General features: G+C 40.1%; 1 protein-coding gene across 1 annotated transcript; it reads left to right on the top strand.

The window, feature by feature from the left end:
* The first annotated feature begins 9,849 nt into the window (after positions 1 to 9,849).
* On the top strand, positions 9,850 to 10,605 carry LOC141134249 (olfactory receptor 11A1-like). The gene has a single exon (XM_073623826.1). It carries the CDS (start codon positions 9,850 to 9,852, stop codon positions 10,603 to 10,605), a length of 756 nt encoding a protein of 251 aa, XP_073479927.1.
* The last annotated feature ends 1,711 nt before the right edge of the window (positions 10,606 to 12,316 follow it).

Here is a 12,316-nt window from a genome sequence, read left to right as displayed (position 1 = left end):
TGAAGTATTACCTCTCACACGTGTAACCTCCTTGAAGTGGGACCCCTCTTCCCTATTCCCTTTAGTGAAGCATTGTATCACTTATTTAGGTATTGGGATAGGCAAAGAACTCTCCTCGCTGTACCATCTTAACTTTCCACCATTGTATAGCAAAATTAGAAAAGAATTGGAGGTTTGGATGACTCTACCCCTGTCATTCTTTGGAAGATACCATCTGATTAAAATGGTGAGCTTTCCTTGCCTCTTATACCTTATACAAACAATCACCATCCACTTGAAGCATAAAGATGTGCAAAGCCTTAACAAGGCTATTTCCTCCTCTATGGTGTAGGAAAAGACAGCGTATTGCTCTATCAAAGTTGCATCTTCCGAAGAGCACAGGAGGGGCTAGTTTACCATATATCAGGATGTACAACTTGGCCTGGCTACTTGGAAATGGTCTAGACTGGTTCTCTCAATCCTCTGTTTTTTGCTAATTATGCCCTGGAATCACATATAGTCCACCCCTACCAACTTTCAGGGGTGCTTCACAGTAAATTTCAATCCCTCACAAAGAACTTACAGCAACATATTTTCATTTGGGATACTGTGATTGCTTATAGGGAGATCAGGAAGGAACCTAATCTATCACCATACATTTCAAAATATCTTTTATTACACAGAAACCCTATGCTCCCTCCAGCTGCAGAATATAAAGCCTATGACATCTGGCGCACTGCAGGGCTGGCTAAAGTGACACCTTTGTTCCACATGGACACTATAAAACCAAAACTCTTCACAGAACTTTTGAACAAATGTAATTTTCCTCAGACGCACCTCCTATACCAGTGATGGCAAACCTTGGCACTCCAGATGTTTTGGAACTACATTTCCCATGATGCTCCACTACACTGCAGAGTGCATGAGCATCATGGGAAATGTAGTTCCAAAACATCTGGGGTGCCAAGGTTCGCCATCACTGTCCTATACTTTCACCAGGTGATCTCCTACATTTCTTCTTGCTGCAGATACGATTCCAAGAGATTGTGTTCCTCCCCAGTTGATCGTTTACTTAGTCAATTGACATACTTCATATCAAATACTTACAAAGCACTATCTGCCAGAAGTCACAACACAACTGAAGCTCTTTTTGGAAAGTGGCATAAAGATTTCCCTGAGCATGATCTGGGAAACATGGAGAGAAACGCAATTTAAGTTGATCCATAAAGTGTTTATTCCGTTCCTTCCCTCCGAATTCAACCTCCCACTTTCCAGCATGTCCCCAATGTGGGTATTTCAAACCCTCGCTATCTCACAGATTCTGGCATTGTCCTTCGATCTCTGCTTCCTGGGACCAAATAATCAATGTTGTGCACGGTATAACCGGAATACGCATCTTCAAAGCACTGCTTTACTATTATTCACTCACTGAGCATCCAGACAGACAAGCTCAGGCAAACCCAGCACCAATACTGCACAATGGATCCACCTTTGCCTCCTGGTGGCCAGGAAAACTATCCTATAAAATGTGGACTACCTCTCCCCCCTACTGTCTTGGCAGTCATAAAAGATCTCACAACTCTTCTCTATAAAGAGAAATTGAAAACAACACAGAGACTCAGAATTGTGCCGCACTAAAAAGTTCTTTACGAGATGGTGCTCCTATAATGAATATACCTTCCCTCCATCAGAAATAGTGTTGTTAATTACATCTTTTCAGTACATGGAATGGTATCTCAAGTCCTTTCTGATTAGCTCCCTGGGCAAATGGAAAATCCCAGCTCCCTGATTTACATAGCTCAACCCCCCCCCCCCCCCCCCCGCTACCTTAGAAGATAATAATGTAGAAGCATGGATAAGACTTATATTTGTAAAAGGTTTACTGATAATTGTTTTGTAAGTCCATGTCATGTTACTAACTAATTAAGAGTCATCCAAACTGTAGGATGGTTATCTCCTCATGTCCCATGCAAGACAGCTAACTACCAGGTCAATATTGATATTGCTTCAGTTTTACTACAAATAGCCATGTCTGATTTTGACTTTGACTTATAGAAAGGTAGAATGTACCGCTATTATTTTTGATTGTTACGCTACAAAATTGTCATGTTTTAACCTCATTTTCACTTTACTGTCTTATGTATATTTAAAATTTCCAATAAAAATATATGAGAAAAAAAGTCATACATATGTTGTTTATTGGGACCAAGCAAGGATTTCTCTTATCAATATTATCTTTCAAAAATAATACAATTTTCTATCACATCTATAGAAAAAAAAAGACAAAGAAAAATTTGAAAAAGTTATTTGAGCAATGTTTTTAAAATAAGTGGTGTTACTGTAGACTGAGGGTCGGCAACTCATCGATCGCGGTCCACCTGTCGACTCTCAGAAAGGGAGACCACTAGCAGGTTCCTGCGCCGCTGACACCCGCCTTCTATGTGTCGGTCCTTGTCTCCCCTGCCAGCCTCCTCCGTGGCTCCACTGCGCCATCTATGTCCCGGTCTCTCTCTCTTCCTTCCGCCTCCATCCTCCTCCGCCACTGTGATCAGTGAACAGCGGAGACTGCGAGGAAGCACCGCTCAGGACAGAGGGTGGGAGGAGGAGCCAAATTAACTTTTTATGTTAAACCACTGGTGATTGGTTGCTAGGACACAGGGTGATTCTAAGCAAACAATCACCAGCTTGCTAGTATGAAAAGTCACCCTGCTAGCTCCTGCTCTCTGTCCAGAACTGTGCTGTCTCCCGCTCTCTGCTGTGGATACAGGTAGGACACTATGCTATGGGAGGGGAGGGAAGGGGGGCAGAGGTTACTGCTATAGGGGAAAGGGGGCAGAAGGGACCACTGTGTGTGTGTGTGGGGGGGGTGATGTGAAAGGGGAAGAGAACATTGTTATGGGCAGGGTAACCCCCATAGCAGTGTCCTCTACCACCCTTCACATCACCCCCTCACCTACCCCTCCCTCGATCCCTGCATTCTGAGTACAATGCTTTCCTGATCCCTGCATTCTGAGTGCAACGCACCACTAATCCCTGCATTCTGAGAACAACGCTCTCCTGATCCCTGCATTCTGAGCACAACACACTCCTGATTCCTGCGTTCTGACTGCAACGCAACTCCTGAACCCTGCATTCTGACTGCAACGCGCTCCTGATCACTGCATTCTGAGTGTAATGCACTGGTGAACCCTACATTTTCTGCATAACGCACTCCTAAACCCTGCACTCTTGTAATACTTATTTTTTTAGGGGAGGGGGGGTGGACACTATGCCCAGTGATTATTATTATTATATTATTATACAGGATTTATATAGCGCCAACAGTTTACGTAGCACTTTACAACTTGAGGGTAGACAGTACAAATACAATACACTTTAATACAGTAGGAATCAGAGGGCCCTGCTCCTTAGAGCTTACAATCTAAGAGATCTTTGACTTCATCAGTGTTGTTCAAGAAGATCTCCATCTCTCAAAGGTTGCTTACCCCTGCTGTAGACAAAAAGTATGCATGTTATTTTATAATTTGTCAATTTATAAGGACATTTAAATGACATTTAGAGTAAAAAGCTAGGCTAAGTTATTTGAGAATGAAAAATAGTCTTTTATTTATGTTTTGTTTGTTTTCTTTTTCTTTGCTTTATGTCACTGAAAACATTACAAGCAAACTAAATGAAAACCAAAAACGTTTAAATATTATTGAAAAGAAATAGCAAAAATCTGAAAAATAAGAGGCAAAATGTAGTGAAAAGAGGAAGGAGTAAATTCAAATTCATTGTAGTTGAGTAAGGATTATTAAGGGTTTAAATAGAAAGACATATAGTATTATATATACACTGTATATATACAGTATATATCTTGTAAGGGATCTTTAACTGATGTCACATGCAGATCAAAGTCACATCTCACAACTGCTACATTGTATTTACTTGCAGACCGTCTATATGTTATGTCCTGTATGAGATGCATAGCAAACTCCGACTGTCATTTTGACATCCAGGAATTGACAGCATTTGGCAGGGGGAGCAGTAGAGTGAGAGGTGCAGCCTGTTGAAGATATGCTCTAAAAACTTTTTTAAAGCTTTTTAGGGAGTATTTCCTACCGGGCATCATCCTCAAGTGGCAACATCTTAGTTTAATAAATTGTGTCAGGAGAAATCTAGTGTGGAAAAAAATAATTCCTGAAAGATTTCTCTTAATTAGCAATGGGAAGCAGCAAATGTATAAAAGGATTTCAGATCAATGAAATAACAGTCTAACAATCTCAGTGGTGTATTCTTCTCATTAAAATTATTACGGTGGATCTGGCCATGTTTGCCGGGGATTTTAAAAGTAAATTATTACATCCAGACATCATCACTAACAACACACATGGAATTGAGGTACAGTATGTAACAATTGGTTGGAGATGATTGACATCGTAGAGCTAATGGCACAATGCAGAGTAGATTTGCTGTTTTGTGTTTCCACTTAGATAAGAATTGGACAAGTATAAGGAGTACTGCCTTTTGTGTAAGATGATTGTGGCCGCATTACAACAACACAGTTGAGCATAGATAATACAGATGTGTATTAAACCTTACCAATTAACTTTTCTTATTTTTTCCCTTTTGGTCTGATTTTGGTCTGCTAAATGTACCATTGAAAGAGTTTTGTTATACTTGTTTTAAAAGTGCAAAAATACAGGTAGATTTTACCAAAAAGCTTAAAAATGTCTGTGCTCTTTGCCTGTGCACAATGATGGGTTATGGAGATGAGGGGTGAGGAAAGACAAGAGAAGAGGTCTGAATTGTTTGCAATCAATAAGAAATAAAATAAGCAGGGTTGACGCCATATTACTGGTACATCAACTGTTTTTTGTTTTTTCAATAGATTTTTAGTGGAATTTTCACAGAAAAAAAACAGATAGACAAGGTATAAAAACAGAGTACAATAATATAAGTGTACAACAGATACAGATAAATATCTGGTATGCATTACACACCCGCAAAGGTCTATGAAAGAGGATCCAAGAATACGAACAGACAAAATAAATTGAGGCATTTAGGAGTTAACCCATGATACCCATGGTTTCCACATGTAGTCAAACTTTTTAAATGGTGATCGTAGAGATAAAAAAATTTCATAGTAATTTTAATAAAGGCCACTACCTCGGTCAGATTAGGAGCTAAGTCTATCCTCCAGTGTCTGTTTATAACTGACTTAGAGGCCGGAAGTATGTGAACAATATCGAACAATAGTTGGGTGGGAAGTTTTCAGTGCCTACATTTAGAATGGCTAGGGCTGGGGTAGATGGAGTCAAGATCCCAGTAACAGAAGAGATGAGGCAGCAGGGACGTGCGTTGAGGTCAGTGGCTGATGAGGCACTGGCTAGTATCAGAGCAAGATACACACAGTTTACTTACACCGCGATCGTTAGAGTGAGAGCAATAATTCTATAAGTGCCACCTATGGAGATTTTTAACTACTGTAGTTTGTTGCCATTCCTCAAGTGTGCACAATTTTAAAGTGTGACATGTTAGGTATCTCAGCGTAACATCTTCTTTCATACCATACAAAAAATCGGGCAAACTTTAGCGTTTTTTATTTTTTGTTTATGAAATAGTTTCTTTCCAAGAAAAAAGGGGGTGGAAAAATACTGTGTAACATAAAAAGTTGCAACAACCACCATTTTATCCCCTAGGGTCTGCTAAAACAATATATATAATGTTTGGGGGTTGTGAGTAATTTTCTAGCAAAAACAATATGATTTTTACATGTAGGAGAGAAGTGTCAGAATTGGCCTGGGTGGCAAGTGGTTAATTACCATAAGTAAGTAATATGCAAATAATAATTATATATTGTTTTTAAGGTAATTTACTATATTTTCAAAAACTGTACTCAAGCAGGTGGCTTATCGGACAAATTACTGAAGTTTGAAGTTATAACTTCAAACCAGTAATTTCAAAGTAAATGGATAAATAATAAATTATTTTGTTATAACACAGTGGTCATCAACCCTGTCCTCAGGGCCCACTAACAGACCAGGTTTTATGTATTACCTTGGGGAGATGCAGACTAGAATACTGCAATCACTGAGCAGCAAATGATATCACCTGTGAGATAATGTTATAACTGTATCTTGCAAACCTGGCCTGTTAGTGGGCCCTGAGGACAAGAGTTGATGCCAACTGTTATAACATATAGCATAATAATGTACGATTTAGCTTGATTAAAACAGTACATTTTCAGCAACAGAAGATTCTCATTCTCCCTCTTAACTGTGTGAGAAAAACATGGGATTATGGGTAAATCTTATACCCCTCAACCCATGTTTTTTCCTTGTAGTTAAGAGGGCTGGGCTAGAAGGGAGTATGTGCCTTTTAGACACATGCCCCCTTCTATGACACTGCAGTGAGAGGACAGCCTCCACTGCAGCATTTTTTTGGACAGTTGGACCAATGGTACTTTAAAGGAGGTTTTACTTTGGAGGTTATTAGAAAGAAGTCAAGACCCTTTCAAATAGGTTGAGTGAGAATTGTAGTAATTCCATATTTGAGGAGATAGTTATAAGGTTAGTAAAGGATTAGCTTGTATGAATTTTGAGATTTGTATATATATATGTATAACATTTTGTGGTAGGGATGTCATATAATTTAGTTAAGTCAGAGAAGGGTTTAAGTGTGTTGTTCTCCAGAATGTCCATCAACTGTTTTTTGTTGTGTTTTTACAGCATGTTTTAATAGGTAAAAGTGCAAGTAAAGGTGACGTGGTTAATACTGGTTGAAAGCTTCCATGGTTCACAGACAGCTAAAAAAAAACAAAAAAAAACCAGGATTGATCCCTATTGCTTTATTGAAAATGAAAAAAAAATGTCTATGTTTCCATAGTGGATATAGTAGAGCAGCCTTTTTCAACCCTTTTAACATTGAAGGTCCTGGAGGAATTATTTAAATAATTTTCAGGTCTCAGGGAGCCCCTTCTGGTTCAATACATTTTTTATTGAAAGTTTACAAAATTTACAATAACTTAGTACAGAACATAATGAAATTGCACAAAGTGCAGGAGGAGGGATCACAATGCCTCTATACTGGTACCGAAAAACACCAAAAAAAAACACGAGACTACACTAGCCATTTGCCAGGGCCTTTTAATAACTATTATATCTACAGCTCAAGAGACCTTAGTATAAACAGTAAGCTGTAGATATAAGAATAAATAAAAGAATAATGGAATGGTACCAGCTGATTGGAGAAAAGCCAATGTAGCACCAATATTTAAAAAGGGCCCAAAATACATCCCTGGGAATTACAGACCAGTTAGCCTAACGTCAATAGTATGTAAACTCTTGGAGGGGATGATAAGGGACTATATACAAGATTTTAGTAATGAGAACGGTATCACTAGCAGTAATCAGCATGGATTCATGAAGAATCGTTCTTGCCAAACCAATCTATTAACCTTCTATGAGGAGGTGAGTTGCCATCTAGATAAAGGAAGGCCCGTAGACGTGGTGTATCTGGATTTTGCAAAAGCATTTGACACAGTTCCCCATAAACTTTTACTGTACAAAATAAGGTCCGTTGGCATGGACCATAGGGTGAGTACATGGATTGAAAACTGGCTACAAGGGCGAGTTCAGAGGGGGGTGATAAATGGGGAGTACTCAGAATGGTCAGGGGTGGGTAGTGGGGTTCCCCAGGGTTCTGTGCTGGGACCAATCCTATTTAATTTGTTCATAAACGACCTGGAGGAAGGGGTAAACAGTTCAATCTCTGTATTTGTAGATGATACTAAGCTAAGCAGGGCAATAACTTCTCTGCAGGATGTGGAAACCTTGCAAAAAGACCTGAACAAATTAATGGGGTGGGCGACTACATGGCAAATGAGGTTCAATGTAGAAAAATGTAAAATAACGCATTTGGGTGGCAAAAATATGAATGCAATCTATACACTGGGGGGAGAACCTCTGGGGGAATCTAGGATGGAAAAGGACCTGGGGGTCCTAGTAGATGATAGGCTCAGCAATGGCATGCAATGCCAAGCTGCTGCTAACAAAGCAAACAGATTATTGGCATGCATTAAAAAGGGGATCAACTCCAGAGATAAAACGATAATTCTCCCACTCTACAAGGCTCTGGTCCGGCCGCACCTGGAGTATGCTGTCCAGTTCTGGGCACCAGTCCTCAGGAAGGATGTACTGGAAATGGAGCGAGTACAAAGAAGGGCAACAAAGCTAATAAAGGGTTTGGAGGATCTTAGTTATGAGGAAGGTTGCGAGCACTGAACTTATTCTCTCTGGAGAAGAGACGCTTGAGAGGGGATATGATTTCAATATACAAATACCGTACTGGTGACCCCACAATAGGGATAAAACTTTTTCGCAGAAGAGAGTTTAACAAGACTCGTGGCCACTCATTACAATTAGAAGAAAAGAGGTTTAACCTTAAACTATGTAGAGGGTTCTTTACTGTAAGAGCGGCAAGGATGTGGAATTCCCTTCCACAGTTGGTGGTCTCAGCGGGGAGCATTGATAGCTTCAAGAAACTATTAGATAAGCACCTGAATGACTGCAACATACAGGGATAATGTAATGTAATACTGACACATAATCACACACATAGGTTGGACTTGATGGACTTGTGTCTTTTTTCAACCTCACCTACTATGTAACTATGTAACTAATAAAGACAACTTGGGCTGCTGTATTTGACAAAATTGTTAATGATAATTATAGTAATGACAATAAAATGAAACCAAATAATAATGATGGCCAAAAAGGAGATGCAGACAAGAAAAAAAAAAGTTCCCTCACAAAATGCATGCTCCCTCACATTTATCATAAGAGAAAAAGTCTTCACCTTACAATAGTGTTCAGTAAAGGACCCTAGTACACTGGTGGTCAGTGAGAAGAATGCCCCCATTTTGGTATCATTGGTGGCAGTGGTAGCATATCAGAGAGGAAGAAAGTGTTCATTGCTCAAGAAACCCCTAACAAACTCTGGAAGAACCCAAGGGTTCCATGGAACTCTGGTTGTGAAAGGTTGTGCTGAAGAGTACCGCTACCTTTTTATTTAATATAACAGAATTATACAGAACTCTAATGCCCTGTACACACGGTCGGACATTGATCGGACATTCCGACAACAAAATCCATGGATTTTTTCCGACGGATGTTGGCTCAAACTTGTCTTGCATACACACGGTCACACAAAGTTGGAAAAACCAGATCGTTCTAAATGCGGTGACGTAAAACACGTACGTTGGGACTATAAACGGGGCAGTAACCATTAGCTTTCGTCTCTTAATTTATTCTGAGCATGCGTGGCACTTTGTGCGTCGGATTTATGTACACACGATCGGAATTTCTGACAACGGATTTTGTTGCCGGAAAATTTTATAGCAAGCTCTCAAACTTTGTGTCGGAACTTCTGATGGAAAATGTGTGATGGAGCCCACACACGGTCGGAATTTCCGACAACAAGGTCCTATCACACATTTTCCGTGTGTACAGGGCATTACTCCTACTATTATTCAAAACTCTTACTGCATAGTAACTTACTACAAAATTATCCTGTAAAATGGAATCTTGGTTGGATAAATGGAAAGTGACATTTTGTTAGTTCTGTCTAGCACTTTAACAAATTAAACCACTTGACTGCTATGTATAATGGATGGATAGGTTTAAATTTAAATAACTATGTAGCTTCCTATTCCTTTATCAGGTGGTCTATCAAAGTAATATAACCTATTTTATACTAACAGGATTTCCAGATCTTAAAGGAATCAAAATTCCATTTTTTGTGGCACTGTTCTTCATATTCTGTGCTACTTTTTCTGGGAATTTTTTCATCATGGTTTTATTTCTTCTGAGTAAAACACTTCAGTCTCCCATGTACTTCTTCATCACCCAACTCTCATTGTTTGACATAATTCTTACCACAGATATTCTTCCCAACCTTCTTTATATCATCTTACATGATGGATGTACCATGTCTCTCGCTGGATGTATCATCCAGTTCTCCTTATTTGCAAATGCCGAGGTCTCAGAGTGTTTTTTACTGACCGTGATGTCCTACGACCGGTATTTGGCCATCTGCAAACCCTTGCATTACAACTGTACAATAAACCAAGCGTTTTGCATAAAATCAGTGATCTTAGTTTGGTTATTGGGATTCAAAATTATGTTGCTTGATTCCATATCTTTGGGTAGTCTATACTATTGTGGACCAAGCATTATTGATCACTTCTTCTGTGACTTTCAACCTATACTTGAGCTTTCCTGCTCCGATACTTCATGGATTCAAATTCAGGCTATTGTAATTGTTTTTTTCTGTGTCATAATTCCTTTTGTAATAATTGTTATATCATATATCTATATTGTTTTAACCATCCTCAAAATTAAATCAATAACAGGAAGACAGAAAGCCTTCAGGACCTGCAGCTCTCACCTGACCACAGTGTGCATTTTTTATGGCTCTTTAATCATTGTGTATTTGTTTCCAACAAAAGGACAACTAGATATTCTAAGCAAGGTCCTCTCTCTCTCTTACACTGTGATGACTCCACTGCTTAATCCACTTATATACACATATAGGAACAAGGACTTTAAAAATGCTATTAAGAAAATAAAATTATGTTTTAAATAAAATTAGCAAATTTGTGTTCAAGGGGTTAAACTAGGGTGATGCACCCCAGTACTGTTTTTTAGAGCGGGCGGTTGGCTCTTTAGTGATAACAACCTATCTGGCTAAAAGCCACTCGGCTGTTATCCTAAAGGAGCAGGAGGGGATTTGCCCCCCTCCCAGTGCATTCTGCCGCTCTTCCCGGGTCTCCCATCCCACCAGGAGACCCAAGCCACCAGCCAGCATGTCCGCCGACTAGGCTGAGAACCGTACGAAGCGACGTCACAACGTCCACTTCCAGTTTACTCGGCTGCCAATTGAGCCGATTTAAAAAAAAATACAGTATTCATAATCGCTGTTTGGAATACTTTTAGGTGCAAAGGAGGGATTTGGGGTCTTTTAGACCATAAAGAGTACCTGTCACTGCCTATTACTGTCACAAAGGATTTGTGACAGCAATAAAGCATACAGCATATAGCATTCCTTGTGACAGCTAAAACAGTGATCAGATTTTTTTTAACCACTTCAATACAGGCCACTTTCAGTGCTGTCACATTTTGAATGACAATTGCGCAGTCATACAACACTGTACTCAAACTAAATTTGTATAATTTTCTTCCCACACTTCCCAGCTTTCTTTTGGTGGTATTTGATCACCACTGGGGTTTTTATTTTTTGCTAAACAAACTAAAAAAGTTTTTCTTTGTTTCTGTTATAAATTTTGGTTTTCTCCTTCACTGACGGGCACTGATGAGGCTGCACTAATGGGCACTGATGAGGCGGCACTAATGGGCACTGATAAGGTGGCACTGATGGGCACTGATGAGGAGGCACTGATATGTAGAATTGATGGGCACTGATATGCAGCACTGATGGGCACTGATAGGCTACACTGATATGCAGTACTAATGGGCACTGATAGGCGGCACTGATGGGCACTGATAGATGGCACTGATGGGCAATAATAGGTGGCACTGATAGGTGGCACTGATGGGCACTGACAGGTGGCACTGGATAGGCAGCACTGATGAGAAGCTATTGACAGGCATTACTGATTGCCATCTGAAGGGCACTGACAGGCATTAATGATGGGGCACTGATTGGCACATATATGGGCACTGAAGGGCACTGTTATGGGCACTGATTGGCACTACTGGCACTGACATGCGTTCTTGATGGGGCACAGACTGGCAGCTGATGGGCACTGATTGGCAGCTGATGGGCACATCTGATGGGGGCTGTGCTGATAATCAATGTGCTGATTATCAGCACAGACCCCCCCCCCGACAGGGAGAGCTGACGATCACTCACTTATTTAAGTGAGTTTTTGTGTAAGTCTGCCCAGGAAGTTAGGAAGTGGTTAAGTCTGCTCATTCCCGGGTGTTCATATCTCTGCCCCTTTGTGGAGGCTATAAATACAAGTGTAGGCAGTCTTTTCTGGGTCATTCTACATGGGAATGCTGCACCATGTGAAGATGTGCTGAGCATGTGACCTCACTTCCCAGTCGGGGTACCGAACGTCAGATATGGACTCTGTAGGAACTCTTCTTACCTAGGAGATATGATTTGGGCAGCCTAAGCTAGGGTGAACTAAACTATGTATAGAAGAATCTGTTGAGAGATTGTGTCATATTAATTCTGTAATTGCATGAAGTTCAAGTAAAAGTTCCTAAAGTTACACATGCCTGGTCTGAAGTTCCTACAAAGGGGTGTATGTAAGAGCGTATCAAAAGAA

Source organism: Aquarana catesbeiana, linkage group LG03 (genome assembly GCF_042186555.1).
Source record: "Aquarana catesbeiana isolate 2022-GZ linkage group LG03, ASM4218655v1, whole genome shotgun sequence".
NCBI lineage: Eukaryota > Metazoa > Chordata > Amphibia > Anura > Ranidae > Aquarana > Aquarana catesbeiana.
This window is presented reverse-complemented; position numbering and strand designations above follow the sequence as displayed.

What these genes read in the sequence shown, in the direction of transcription:
- LOC141134249 (XM_073623826.1), top strand. Translation starts at nt 9,850, where the DNA reads ATGTACTTCTTCATCACCCAACTCTCATTGTTTGACATAATTCTTACC.